At 41.0% G+C, this 14,534-nt stretch overlaps 1 protein-coding gene across 1 annotated transcript; it reads right to left on the bottom strand.

The window, feature by feature from the left end:
* Positions 1-113: 113 nt before the first annotated feature.
* On the bottom strand, positions 114-12,974 carry slc16a5a (solute carrier family 16 member 5a). The gene is made up of 5 exons (XM_068736841.1): positions 12,845-12,974; positions 8,042-8,511; positions 4,745-4,888; positions 3,334-4,173; positions 114-1,634 (listed from the first exon to the last, which is right to left on the bottom strand). The coding sequence occupies exons 2-5, from the start codon at positions 8,406-8,408 to the stop codon at positions 1,363-1,365; spliced, it is 1,623 nt and encodes a 540-aa protein (XP_068592942.1). The 5' UTR covers positions 8,409-8,511; positions 12,845-12,974; the 3' UTR covers positions 114-1,362.
* Positions 12,975-14,534: the final 1,560 nt, after the last annotated feature.

The raw sequence follows: 14,534 nt of genomic DNA, 5'->3' as shown, positions 1-14,534 counted from the left end.
TAATGTTGCAGCTGGTGAATGTGGAGCTACTTTAATGTGTTTATTGAGAGCATGTACACGTTAAATTAATGTTTGGATTCACACTTTAAAAAAACCCAAAAAAAACACAAGACTTTGATATTCAAACATTTATTTTGCCCCTGATCATAATGTATAAATAAAGACTTTATTAAAAAAAAAAAAAAAAGTATAATTTGGCCCAAAACAAGACAAACCACTGAAAATGACTAATAAATCCTCTCATTGCAGCCACTTTACAGTTCATAACTGAAAAATGTAGATTTATTTTTCCGTCATGTCCGACATAAAACAATCGCTCTGTCCATTATTTAAAAGATAAGTCTGTCACATAAAACCTCTGATTGGGACTGAAGGTAAACTCAGGTACAGTGTCATAATACTCCTCTGAAATACTCTGTGCTGCTGGCAACATGAAATCGTCTGCTTCTATCCTCTGGAAAAGAGTTTTAATTTCATCCTATGGTTGTAAATGCAGCGGTTCTACAGAAAGGCACTGTTCCATTAAGGAATGAAAAGCATCAGAAACACTTAAAAAAAACAACTCACAACAACAGTGTGATAAGTTACTGCTTATAAAGTACATATATTCATTTTGTACAGTGAAAACAAACGGATTCAATGATCTAAAGCAACCGATAGTCATCTACATGGGTGTAATGTGCTCAGCATGCTGCATTTAATGTCTCCACCGCACATAGAAAATACATTTTTCTACTTAAAAAGATATTAAAGATGACAAAACACTGTCATTTACTACATCCTGCTGTTCTGACTCATTAAAGGCCTACTGTAAAACTTTAGTTATTGATATTAAAGGATAAGTCTGGAGATATTCTATATTTCTCTTTTTGCAACTGGAGGAGTCGCCCCCTGCTGGTCAGTAGAGAGAATGCAAGGAAAAATATAGAATAATAAAACCAGACGTATACTTTAACTCTTAATAAAATGATTTGATTTCACCCATTTCTATGCTTGGCCTCCTATAAGCTCATCATTAAAAACTGCATAAAAAATGATTGAGTGATGTCTTCTACAAAAGGAGCATGTGTGTAACTTGGCTTTATAGACGATATAGATTGTGTAATCACAGAGATAAGATCAGCAGCATTTTTTTTGCAATAAATAGTACAATCTCATTGTAGCTGTAAGTGCACATCTGTTCATTTTGGTATGTAGGATCTGACTTTGGTCAGACAGCGCAAATCTACTCACCACATTTGTTTCGACTTGCACCAGATGGCAGAAAAAGTCAAGTATGCAACATCTGGTGCACCGAGACCCAAACATTAGGAGATATAATCTGCACAAGCCGTCTGAGCCAGAGTGACGTGTGAGAGGCCTTCAGATGGTGCTGACGTTCTCCGCCCCGTTGGACAAGGCCTTGTCTTTGTCTCCCTCTGTGGGGACGCTGCTGTACTGACAGCCGGGGGCCAAGTCCACGGAGGGCCTCGCCGGGTCGGGTAGCGTGGACGGTTGGCCCTGCTGTGACAACTTCCTGTCCCTCGAGTCCAGCCAGTAGAACGCCACCATGAGGAACACGCCGGCGGAGGCAACGATGGCACTGCAGACGAAGAAGACGTGGAAGTAGTGACCCGTCCTGTCGATCAGGACTCCTACAGCAACAAGAACACATCATTAGATTCATGTTCTGTTTTTCCTCTTTGTTTTACATTACAGGTCTTATGTTTCTCTAATAATAAAAAAAATAAAAAAATAAAAAAATCCTCAAAAAGGAACTCATAAATTCATAGGAAGCTTTCCGAAATGGCTTTTAAATGTGGTATTCATAAAACTTTCTTTTTTGTATTCATTTTATTTCCATTTATTTATTTTATTCTATTTTTATATAATTTATTCCTTATTATTTCCATCTTTTTTGTGTACAGGTGGGTATGTATATGCAGGTGTATATGTATTCAATACTTGCTAAATTATCATCACTATCACTACTAATATATATATATATATATATATATATACTTGAGAAAATGGTTAAAATTAAGCAAGAAATAAATATTTGGTTTAACTTGTCACAGCTGGTAGAGATATGCAACCAGTCACAAAATGTACATCTTCCTTCAGCTTAAAGGGGACCAGAAACCAAAACGTTTGGGAATCACTGAGTGTTAGTCGGTGCACTGCGGGTCAGCTCAACATGCAAACATGGGGAATACGTCTGCATGCAAATGTACAATTCAACACATGAGAATTAAAGTTTGCGACTGTAAATGAATAATAATTAACAGATATTTGCCTTGATTTGAATGGAGAAGCTCTGTAAAATCCCTCTGCTTTTAAACTTTATGATGAATACCAAACATTATTGTTTTTGCAGGAAACTTTTAAAGGAATTATAATGAATTTACGGAACAATAAAAATGTGTAAATTTGCAAAAAAAGTTTTCTTTTTTAGATTCAGTTGAATGTGATCACATGGAGGAGCTCCTGTGTGACGGGATTTGGTGGTGACGCAGCGGCCCGGCTGTCAGGAACAGATAAACACGACGGTGCATAACCGTCATTTGAGACGAGGCAGCCTCTGACCTTTTCCCTGCTCTGCTGCTGCGAAGAGCAGACTCCTTTCCTTTTGTGTGAGCGTGGCTGAGAACATTGTGTTATTTACAGCGACAGCCTCGAGCTCTCTATGCAATTTTACAGCACACACACCCACCCACACCCCACACACACACACCTCTGTAACTTTTCTACTGTTTTTTTTGCATAAATGTACTCATTGGGGATTTGCACTGTATAAAATATGCAAGTATCAATCCTTTTCTCATCGTAACACTCAACCAGAGTAACAGTTAAGTAACAACAACATTTGTTACATTGTTCAGTGATTACACAACAAAACCAGAGCAGCAACATATGTCGTGTATGTAATGTTGTTTATTCTCAACTAAAGGAAAACAAGATATTTGACTTTTTCCTCTCACTTTCAAAGTGTTTTCAACGGGGACTCTGTTAGCGGTTTCAAGTAAAATTCATGATTTCCTTTCGTACAAAACAGAAGAGTGCATTGACTTCTTGTGCACTAACTGCAGTATACTATTAGGAAGTATTATGGGACACAGTGGTGTCTTTTACTGGTTTTGTGGGTTCCACTACTGTTAACTGGTGCATTGGTTGACAATGCACCAGCCTTCCTCCAGTGCAGCTTTTCTATTAATAAAACTCTTAAAGCTCCAGTCTGCCTGAAGCCTGTAAAATCAACTGAGGCAAATTTTATCTGCTCCATCTGTGATGCGAGTGCGTCCCACATGTTCCCGCCATATCTTCCCTCCCCATCTCTCCCTCTGCGTACGTTACCTGCCAGTGGAGGCCCGATGAGCAGCGTGACGCTCTCCATGATGGCGAGCAGGCCCAGCGCCGAGGGGAAGCGGCTCATCTCCACCACGTCCATGAGGACGGTGAACATCAGGGAGCCCACCACGCTCATGGAGAGCCCGTAGATGGTCACGTACGCCAGCAGGACGTGGAAGCCGGGCCCGATGCAGCAGATGCTGTTGCTGAGCCCGTTGACCAGCACCGCCCAGGCGAAGACGTAGATGTGTCGCCCTTTGAACCAGGGCATGCTGAAGAGGATGCCGAAGGGCGGCCGCACCACGATGTTCACCAAACCCAGGATGGAGAGCAGCAGCGCGGCGCGGCTCTGCTCCATGTTGTTGGCCGTGGCGTAGGGAACCAGGTAGATTAAAGGCACCACGAAGCCGAGCATCATCCAGGTGATGCCCACGGCGTACACACAGTAACGGGGGTTGTGGCACAGCTGGTCAAAGGCCATGTGTTTGCTCAGAGAAGCCACCAGGTAGCTCCACATCCGTCTCATCATCCCTCTCTCCTTCCTCTCGCTCTCCTCCTCGGGCGGAGGCGGTCCGTGGTTCATCAGCGGCTGGCCCCGGCGCTCGGGGGCCCGCAGGGGCCTCATCACCGCGCCGCACACGCAGCAGTTCAGCAGCACGGCGCCGAGAACGAGGAAGCTCCCCCTCCAGCCCAGCTCCGTGTGGAGGTAGTTGCCCAGGATGGGCAAAGTGCACAGTCCCAGCGCCGTGCCCGTGGAGGACAAAGCGTTGGCGAACGCGCGGCGGCGCACAAAGTAGTGGCCGAGGATCGTCACCGCGGGCTGGAAGCTGAAGCAGAAACCGAGTCCTGTGACCATGAAAGGAGACGTTCAGAGTGGGGCGACAGGGGCAGCATTGTGTTTACTGGTTTTAATAAAGATTATGTATAGAAAACGTGCACATATAGACGCAGTGGTGAAGAGCTTTACTTTATACTTCTACTCCACTAGGGTGTGAGTCATTTGTGTGTTTTAGGACTTCCTGCAGCTTTCTACAACATCCTGTCTGTTTAGAATTACATTATGAGAAAAAGAGGAGTGCAAGTGCAGCTGGATTCTGTCATCTTTCCCTAAATTCTGATGAATTCTCCTTCACATCTTTCCTTGACCTCATGACGTTCTCCATTGAGGTAAAGTGGCAATTATCTTTAGTCATCAATATTTTCCAAAACTATGAAAATTAGACCCAAGTTGTCAAGTTTAAAATTTGTTTTGTTTCTAATATCTAAAAGGTTCAAACTGCATTAATTGAATGACCAACTCTAAACACACTTTATCACATAGACAACATTAGCTTTAGCTGGACGTCTCCAGCTGCTGTTTCCAGGTTGCCTACAGTTGAATCATCCCGGGTAATAAATCAGCCGAATGTTTGCTGACCTGTGACAACCCCGGCAGTGACGTAGAGCTGCTCCACGGACTGGGTAAACGAACTGGCAGCCATTCCCAGCCCACTCAGGACGCCGCCCAACATGACTGTCGCCCGGCAACCGAGTCGCTCCACCAGCACGCTACAAAAGGGACCTGTGGATCAAAACGTAAGGCTCTTAGTGTTAATGCATACCAGAGCAGGAACACGCAAAGGGCTGAGGCCCGGATCCTGGAGCACATAGCTTGTGTTGAGCTGTAATCTGTACCAGCTGAATGAAAGCATGACACACTCTCTGTGTCTGTCTGTCTGTCTGTCTGTCTCTGATGCGTGGCAGTTTGCCGACTCAAACTGATTCTGTAACGCCAGCATGAAAATTTGCTGCGTCGTTTGAGAGCAAATTCATTACATTACGGTGATTTAGCAGATATAGCATTTTATCCAAAGCGACTTACAATTCAGTATCTATCTTCACACCGTAGACGCAGCTACGGGAGCAATTTTGGGATTAAGTGTCTTGCTCAAAGACACATTGACATGAGACTAGTGGAGCAGGAGACGGGGATCGAACCCCCGACCCTCTGATTGAAAGGCAGCCCTGCTCTCCACTTAGCCACGATCACCCAAATTCATTCGTTTCCCATCTCCACCATCATTCGGCCTCATAAGGCCTGAAGAGGAAGTTGCGTACTCTGAGGCCTTAGTGCTAAATGCATCAGGTATATTGGTTAAAAAGGTCATCGAAGGGTGTTGACAAATTCAACGCACCGCCCTTTGTAGTTTGGCAAACTGAGGCTCAGTGTTGCCTAAATAAAGAATAAAAGATAAATTACAAACATTAACTGTATCTACTTGTTTCAAGTCGTGTCTGTACTTTTAGTTCACCTCACGTTCTAGTTTCAAGTTGCTGCTGAATCGATTCTCAAACCCGCAGAAATTCACATGGAGGCGTCTCCGTACGTCTCTGAACTTTGTGCAGCTTAATGAAGATAAACCTAAGATTCTTGTCACATTACTGTCAGTGCAGGAAGATTTATAAGATCAAAGCATTCCTGGCTGCAAAAAAAACATGAGAACTGGTCCAAAAAAAAAAAAAGGCCCTGTAATGTTGCTCTGAATGCAGCAGTTTAAATAAGTCTGGTCTATAATTTAGGACATAATAATAAACTGAAAAGACTAGAACGAATACTTTGAGTTCATTAAAAAAGGTGCAATGTGGCCACCTGCTCCAAACAAAGAGAGGTCCCTCCCCTTCCAACAGACCACCATGGGACCTTATACTATGTATGGAAGTCAATGGCGAGAGACAAATACTTATTAGATCACGTTTGAAATTGTGCCATGAATTTCACATATGTTGTTTGTCAATTTAAAAGATTATTTTGCACGTCAACAAAGTCTCATTTTGTCGTAAAGCTGAAGTATCAGACTGTGAAAATACGTCATTAGAAAGACGACACACCCAAAAATCAAGTAAGTGACGTCTGTGACTCAGTTCTCTTTTGCATCTCTCTCGGTGTACTTACACATAAATATAAACAACAGCTAGGAACAAGGACAACAAAGCTGGACAAAAAGGTAAACAAAGGACTTATGTACACAAGTAGTGAAATGAAATAGGTGTATAAATAATATTCTATAATAAAGTTTGAGATCATTGCTGTTAGTTTGAAAGCACCGTGGTGGCTCGGACCAGTACTGACCGTTTTGATTCAACCACAGAACTTCTTTTGATAAAAACATGATTATTTATTACTATTTTTCAAAGTTATTAAACCAATCTGATAACATAGAGATGTTACAATTCATAGACGGACTTTAAACCACTTATTCTAGAAACAGTTTGTGATTTTGCACTTTAAAAACTTTAAATAAACTGGTAAATCCTATCCTTCCACCAAGATATCCACTTACACTTAACAACCCCCGCCCCCCAGTGTTTAATCCTTCTGACATAAAAGGACTCCTGGGCTGAATTGGAGGGAACCAACTAACAACATTCTTTCCGGTTAGTGCGTCCAAGGGTTGGATATCCTGTCACATTACCCTCACCACACTCCTCTGTGTTTTCACTAGATTTAAGAGGAAATCTCTCCTTCTGCTGCAAACATGAAGGCACTCACCTCGATCCTCTACATTGACTTTGCACAGCCAACACTACTCCCTGTTTAATGCAGGTTACATAATGCTCAGAAGAATGTGTGAAAAGAGGAAGGAAGTTCACATAATTGACGCGAGCGAGCGAGAGAGAGAGAGAGAGAGCCTCACTTTAGTGCACCACACTCAGGACTTGTGCGCTGACAAAAGGATCAGCAGACTGACATTTGTGTCACTATGTTTGACACTATTTATGATCACCATGTTTTCAGTAATAGTGTATCATAATAATCACCATCGGCGTATTTACATTCTGTCCCATTCTTTTTGGTGGCAGAGTCCACCATTAAAAGCTACGTACAGGAAACAATGCATCATGTCTCCCTCTGGTTTTTAATTTCACCTCATTAAGTTACTGCTAAAGCAAACCCAACATTTATATGGAGAAAACCAAATATCTTCATGTTTATGATCAAATATCTCAATAGGTTTGATTACTGGTGCTTTAACAAAAAAAATGTACAAAATGAGAATCATTAGTAATGTGGATATAATGACCAGAAGTAGTTTATACACACTATTTTTCTGTGTAAATAAAATCATTGTCAATATGAATTTGAGCAATGAATGAAACAAATACTGTGCCTTTAAACCCCTTAGAGAGTGAAATATTCATATTTTACATTTGCTAACATTAGCCACCATAAGCTACTGGTCATACCAGACCAAGTTAGGCTGTAGCAGAAAACCCCCTCAGGGTATTAACTTATGAATATTAACTTGGAGCATGGTGTGTTTAATTGTTCATGACTTCAACTTGTATTCTGTGCCATTTCATCTCTTAAAAACAACATAATGCCCCTTTAAAGTTTGCATAACCCTGAAGTCCTGATTTGTAGCACACTAAAGTCGCTGTGAGCTGTTGGTAACAAGCGAGCCACAGCTTCTCATGGAATAATCTTCTTTAAATCAACACCGACACAGCAAGACACTTTAAAGCCTGCACAAATCTCTCAGGTTTCACATTTCCCCCCCGAACAACAGCAGCAGCAGGTAGGAACTAAAGTTACCCCAAAGTTAGGAGGCATTAAAGGGTAACTTAAATGTCACACACTGAGTAATGTCAGCTAATGAAGACGTCAAAGTAAATGAGGCGTGTACAGTATTTAAAGTTACACATTGACTAAACAGAGCCCAGTTGTCTACTTTACCTCCTGCGTGGAGCACTGACGTCATGATGGAGGGCACCCAGGAGGTCTCGCTGTTGGAGGCGTGGAACTCATTCTGCAGGTCGGTGTAGAAGATTCCCACGCAGGAGGGGAACGCCAGGGTCAGAGCCAGGACTATGATGGTGGCAGTCAGCACCACCCAGCCCCAACCGCCATCTGGAGCCGTGACTGCGCCCGCTGCGGCCGCCGGGTCTCGGTATTCACCTCGCCGCGTGACCCCCCCCTCCTCGGATTCACAGTCGTCGGTTTCTTGACCTTTCTCTATACCGTCGGCGCCCTCGAGGTCCCCGAAGGCCTCCGAGCGGAGGCAGCCGTCACTCGTCCCTCTGATTCCATCTGCCTGAGTCATTTTCTGCTCTGCAGCTCAGAGTGGGCAGCTGCGTTAGCTCTGCAGGGTGTGTATTTACCTCTGCTGCCCATGTCACTGTAGCTGCTGCAACCTTCAGGGACACCTAAAGCAACAAAGGAAACAAGCCATCAGGTTGTGTGAGGAGTGTTGAGGAAAAGTTCCTCTCAGGTCCAATTCTGTCAAACAATCTCGTTAATTCGAACCAGCCGGGTATCACGATAATTGCGCGTGCCCGTCCTTCAAAAGGGGGAAGCGTCGATCACCGAAACCATGATTTTCTAACAGTAGAATGGCAAATATAGTCTAAGAAAGAGCCTCTTTTTTTCTCCGCTGGCGAGCAGGAGATGATCATGAACTCATATGAGGAATTCAAGACCATAATCGTGGCAACATCTAACACCGCCACCGCTGCGAGGGCTAGACAAGAAGCATGGCAAAATATCGCAGACAAGTTAAATGCGTAAGTGTTGGGACAATGTATAGGCTAATTTGTGTATGTGTATATACATGTATGTGTAGATTAACATATAGAAGTAGGAGTTTGAATATGTGTGTGCGAATCTGTGTATGGGAAAATCAGTATGTATGTATGTATTATTCATAATCAGAAATTCAATCAATTGAAGCAGTGAAAAGAAAGTGTGTGATTCTCTCTATTCTTATCATGAGTCCACCTTAATCATGTTCTACAATAATGATATGCTATGGTGTACTAATAACACTGTCATATAATTATGAGTGCTTTCAACCCCCATGTAGTTGCAACCCAGCCATCAAGAGGACATGGGAGCAAGTAAAAACTAAGCACAAAAACATTATTCAGAATGGTGAGTCAATACATTATGTGCCATGGTAATGTATTGAACACATCCACAAGTTTCTTAAGCGCCAAATAAACTTTATGAACAGCACGGCATGCAACGGCTTTCCCGATGTTCCCCACATCACCGACGCTGTACAAAAATGTACAACTCGCAAAAAAGCGCAAGGCTATGCATACAGTCTGTGAGACAGTCGATGCTCGAATGTGGTGTTCGCAATGTACGGCTCGAGAAGGTCTTGTAAATAAAGACTCAATAGCACTCGTATAGGAAGTCATCATGATGTGATAACGGATCTTGGTGATCTCGAAGAACTCTCTCCCTATAAAACGCTAATCTAACTAATATCGCTCCTTCATCAATGGGATCTCTGAGGAAGGGAGCTGCCATTTTTTTTCCAGGGGAGTGGCAAGCTTATCCAGTTAACTTAAATTAGCCTGCACTGGAGCAGGTTCAAGCTTATGGATGTGTTGCTATGGTGATTTTGCCAAACTTGCTTCGTGGAACCGAAAAGCCTGATTTATGTAATCTTATCCTGAAAACTATCTGGCTAACTCAGTTAGCCAGGTAAGAGGAACGGGGCCCTGGTCAGGATTATATTCAGGGTTACAGGACATAACAGTTAAACAGGTGTGAGTTCGGATAAGCTTTTCAGGAAACTATCAGCAACTAACTAACAGCTTTTACTGTCACAGACAAAACACGCGGAAGACACGCGCAATATAAAAGAATAGAGTTCATACAATTTAAAGATATAACATTTTCTTCTACAAGAGCAACTGACGTAGCAAGAGGATATTCATGTTCCATATATATATATATATATATATATATATATATATATATATATATATATATATATATATATATATATATATATATATACACACACACACATTACTTTGATTACAACTAATCTTAGATTAAACTAATCCTTGTTGGTGCAACCCAGCCTGAATGTCTGCAGGTCGGAGTGTAAACAAAGAGGAAGTGTGCTGGGTTAAATATGCCTGTGTGGATGCAAAGGGAATCTCAATCTGGCAACCATGAGGCTAACATGCACTTGTGGAAGCCCTCAAGAATGAATGAACCTTCTGTGCAAATGCTCCAGTAGAATTTCCCCTCAAAAGCCTCTCAATCCCATTTCCAGATGTACCAACGGACTGAGCGGAGCAACAAGTTCCTGAGGATACAACTGTGAGCTAATGTTCCTGTACTCAGACAAAAACAACTTGTGATGCAAAAAGACGACAATGACAACTTCATACCTTTAAACCCTAAAGTGCAGAACACTAGAGCACATAGTTGGCCCTCTGAATACAGACATAGATATTTGCACAGGTTTCAGTGCTTATCGCTCAGAGTTAACACCAATCAGCAAACAGCACTGTGGTGAGACGCATTGCAACACAATTGCAACCATTTAATCAGTTACAATAAGACACAATGTATTTTCTTACAGTTTGAATGTTGCCATACATGCATTGAGAGTCTGTTGCAGTACGTACTGTAAACGGTGGTTTAATGTTATATGTATTACAGTATTTTAGTTACACTGACATAACTACAACTTGAATAAAAACAGAAAAAATGTTCATGGATGCAGTGAAGTCACAAAAATATATCTGTCTTGTGTGAAAGTAGGATAGTGTAAAGTCAGATTCTGCACGACCTCTCTCTCTGTCTCTCTCTCTCTCTCTCTCTCTCTCTCTCTCTCTCTCTCTCTCTCTCTCTCTCTCTCTCTCTATATATATATATATTTCTATTTCCAGGCAGTAACACAGCAGGTTCAATCAATTAAAAGCAACTGAATCTGCATAAATTACATGTTTTTTTTCATTCACTGTTTGGATAATCTTGCAGAATGGACCATGCAGACAGCTGTTTTGGTAAATTAGTTACCATTTGGAAGGATCCAGGCTAGCCGTTTCCCCCTTGTCTCCAGTATTTGTGCTAAGCTAAGCTAACAAGCTGCTTTACATTTACAGTACAGATAGCTCTTGGTAAGATGGCAATATTTCCTCAAAAAATGCCAAACACTTCCATATCCATGGCAAGAACAAAAGCACAGAACAACACGTGGACTAGGCAGTGGTGACCACACAGTTTAGACCGTATAGAGCGTCTTCCTCTCTTATGTCTCCCCTTCATATTCCTCTTCCTTCTACTCTGAGTGTGTAATGGATCAGTGAGTCCTCACATATCTCAGCAATCTGATCCACCAAGCCATGACCTGTTTATATCTCCTGCAGGGGCCCAAAGAGTCAGGGCCCCCCCAGACATTCACCTGCCAAATGTCATTTGACATTTGTACCAACCAGGAAGAGACACAAAATTACCCCAAAAAGACACCAAAAGACTACAAAGAGACACAACATGACTACAAAGAGACACAAAAAGACTGCAAAGAGACACAAAACGAGAAAAAATACACAAAATGATTACAAAGACGCATAATGGCAACAGAGACACAAAACGACCAGATCCAAAATAACTACAGAAAGACACTAAATGACTACAAAGAGACACAAAACAACAACAAAAAAGACACAAAATGACTACAAAGAGACACAAAACAACAACAAAAAAGACACAAAATGACTACAAAGAGACACAAAACAACTTAAAAAAGACACAAAATGACTACAAAGAGACACAAAACAACTTAAAAAAGACACAAAATGACTACAAAGAGACACTAAACAACTTAAAAAAAGACACAAAACAACTAAAAAAAAGACAAAATGACTACAAAGAGACACATAACTAAAAAAAGACACAAAATGATTACAAAGAGACACAAAACAACTTAAAAAAAAGACACAAAATTACTACAAAGAGATACAATACAACAAAAATAGGCAAAATAATAAATAATGAATAATAAAGACACCAAATGCTTTAAAAAAAAGACACAAAATGACAACAAAAACAAACCAAAACAACCAAATAAGACTCCAACTGACTACATAAAAGACACTAGATGACTACACACAATTGACCCCCCCAAAAAAAGACACTAAACAACAACTAAAAGAAGCCAAACAACTATAAAGTCTGAGTTTTGATGTAGGAGGTTTGGCTTTATGCGAGTCTGTAGTTGTTGTTTTTATAATCCGCCCATGACTCAAGTCCTGCAGCAATGTGTCCTCTTCTACATAATTAATAAATGTATCTTGAAGAGAATATACTCTGTGAGCCTCCCATGTCAAATAAAAGTGATGCTGAGCAGCTGGTCCTACCTGCGGGACGGTCCACGGAGGGATGGGAGCCCCGCAGCGTATCTGTGGCCTCTTTAACATGTCAAACTAAACATTTAAACTGCCCATTCTAACCGGTATTACACGACCACCCACGTGTCAACTCGTGATGGTTTTCGGCTTGTTCGCGGATGTTAAGCGAACCTGAACCCGGTCCAGACTCCATCACATGATCTCTAACTATCGCTCTTCTTTAAAAGCACATTATTTTACGCAGACGTGAGAGTGGTTTCTCCCTGACACACAAACATCCTGGTCACCACCGCATCAGCACTTTCGCTACAACGAGGAAGCGATTCTAAGCATCAATCTGTTCCGTGACATTATGAGGAAAATACATTTGAAAACGAATCACCTTTCTTTTAATGTGGATCGTGGTCCTGCAGCTCCCCCGTTAATCACACTGTTAACAGGCGCGGTCGCTGCTGAATGATTGCCGGCGGGGGTCAGTACCCGGGTGGGGATCTGCTCCTCCTCGTCGCGGAGCTCCAGCGTCCTCCTCACGGTGGGAGGAGACTGACGTGACCGTGATGGGAGGGTCGGATGCGCCGAGGTGCTGCTGTGTAAGCCCCTCCCCCCCCCCCCGGAGGACAGCCGGGGAGCTGATACGGGCTGCCGCGGTGGTACAGCAGCATGTAGTAATTTACTGGAGTACACGTTTAAAGTACTTTATGCTAGTATTTCCATGTATGCTTTGCAGGGGTGAAAAGTAACTAAGTACATTTACTCAAGTAGGCGATTGTGCTTGGGTCACAATTTGTAGGTATTTTTACTTCACTTGAGTACTACTACTTTATTTTGGAGAATGTACTTTTTACTCTACTACAGTTATTTGACAGTTTAAGTTACTTTATAGATTCAGACTAACACAAGATATAACTAAACTAAGTATACTTATAGAATAAACTGGCCAGAAGTATACTAGCTCTAGTATTACACTGAAGTACACGTTTAGGGTACTCTATGTGAGTATTTCCATGTATGCTACTTTGCAGTGGTGGAATGTAACCGAGTACATTTACTCAAGTAGGCGACTGTACTTTGTTCAAATTTTTTGCTATTTTTACTTTACTTGAGTACAACAATTATATGTCACTTTAGTTTGGAGATGGTATTTTTACTCCACTACATTTATTTGATAGCTTGAAGTTACTTTGTAGATTCAGATCAACACAAAAACATAAATAAACTAATAAACTATGATGCATTATTATGGATTAAACTACTTAGCAGTATACAAAGTCATTAGAATTAGCTCCACCTTGTTGCAACATTAAATAAGTATAGTCCAATAACATAATATATATTATTATGAAATGTGCCATTCAGAGTACTTTTACCTTCAGTATTTTGATTCCAATAATTTTGTATGTTAAGCTACTTTTTAAGTTAAATATACTTCTTCCAGTGTTGTAAATAAAGAGGTGAGTAAATTCCTGACAGGAATAAAAGTACAGTCATAACTGTATCCACATGATTTGCTGTTTTTCAGAATGATTTATTTTGCCTCGTCTCATTTATCAGTTGTTTATATATTTTTTTCAAACACATTACTTTTAATGTGAAATATTACACATATCAGAGGTTATTAAACATGCGAAATGCTTGAAAACCGTGTCGAAAAACCTTATATATACACCTCTCCAACTAACCACGAGATGTATATCTTTAATGAGTTTTGGTTTTATTGGCCCAAGTTTTTAGATTTCTGTCAGGAAAAGTGTGTTGCTGTTGAGTTTCTTCACTTAACTATTTATTGTTTTGAGTAATTAAATATAATTCACCTCCTTTGTATGGAAGTGGAGGATGAATACCATCAGGGGGAAGTGATCAAATGAACTGACCCTTTCATTATTAACCGTAAACCTTAATAATCAACAAAGAGTCAGCGAGTTGTTTAAAACACAGACACATTTTATGATTAAAAACCAGACTGGGTTTCGTTAAAATCGTCACATGTAAAGAAACGACAATCTCTTTGTAGACAAAATAAAATTAAAAAAAATTATAAAATAAATAAAAAGTGAAACAAACAATCAGACAAA

Source organism: Cebidichthys violaceus, unplaced genomic scaffold (genome assembly GCF_023349555.1).
Source record: "Cebidichthys violaceus isolate CVI_PGR_0920_01 unplaced genomic scaffold, fCebVio1.0.p SCAF_72, whole genome shotgun sequence".
NCBI lineage: Eukaryota > Metazoa > Chordata > Actinopteri > Perciformes > Stichaeidae > Cebidichthys > Cebidichthys violaceus.
This window is presented reverse-complemented; position numbering and strand designations above follow the sequence as displayed.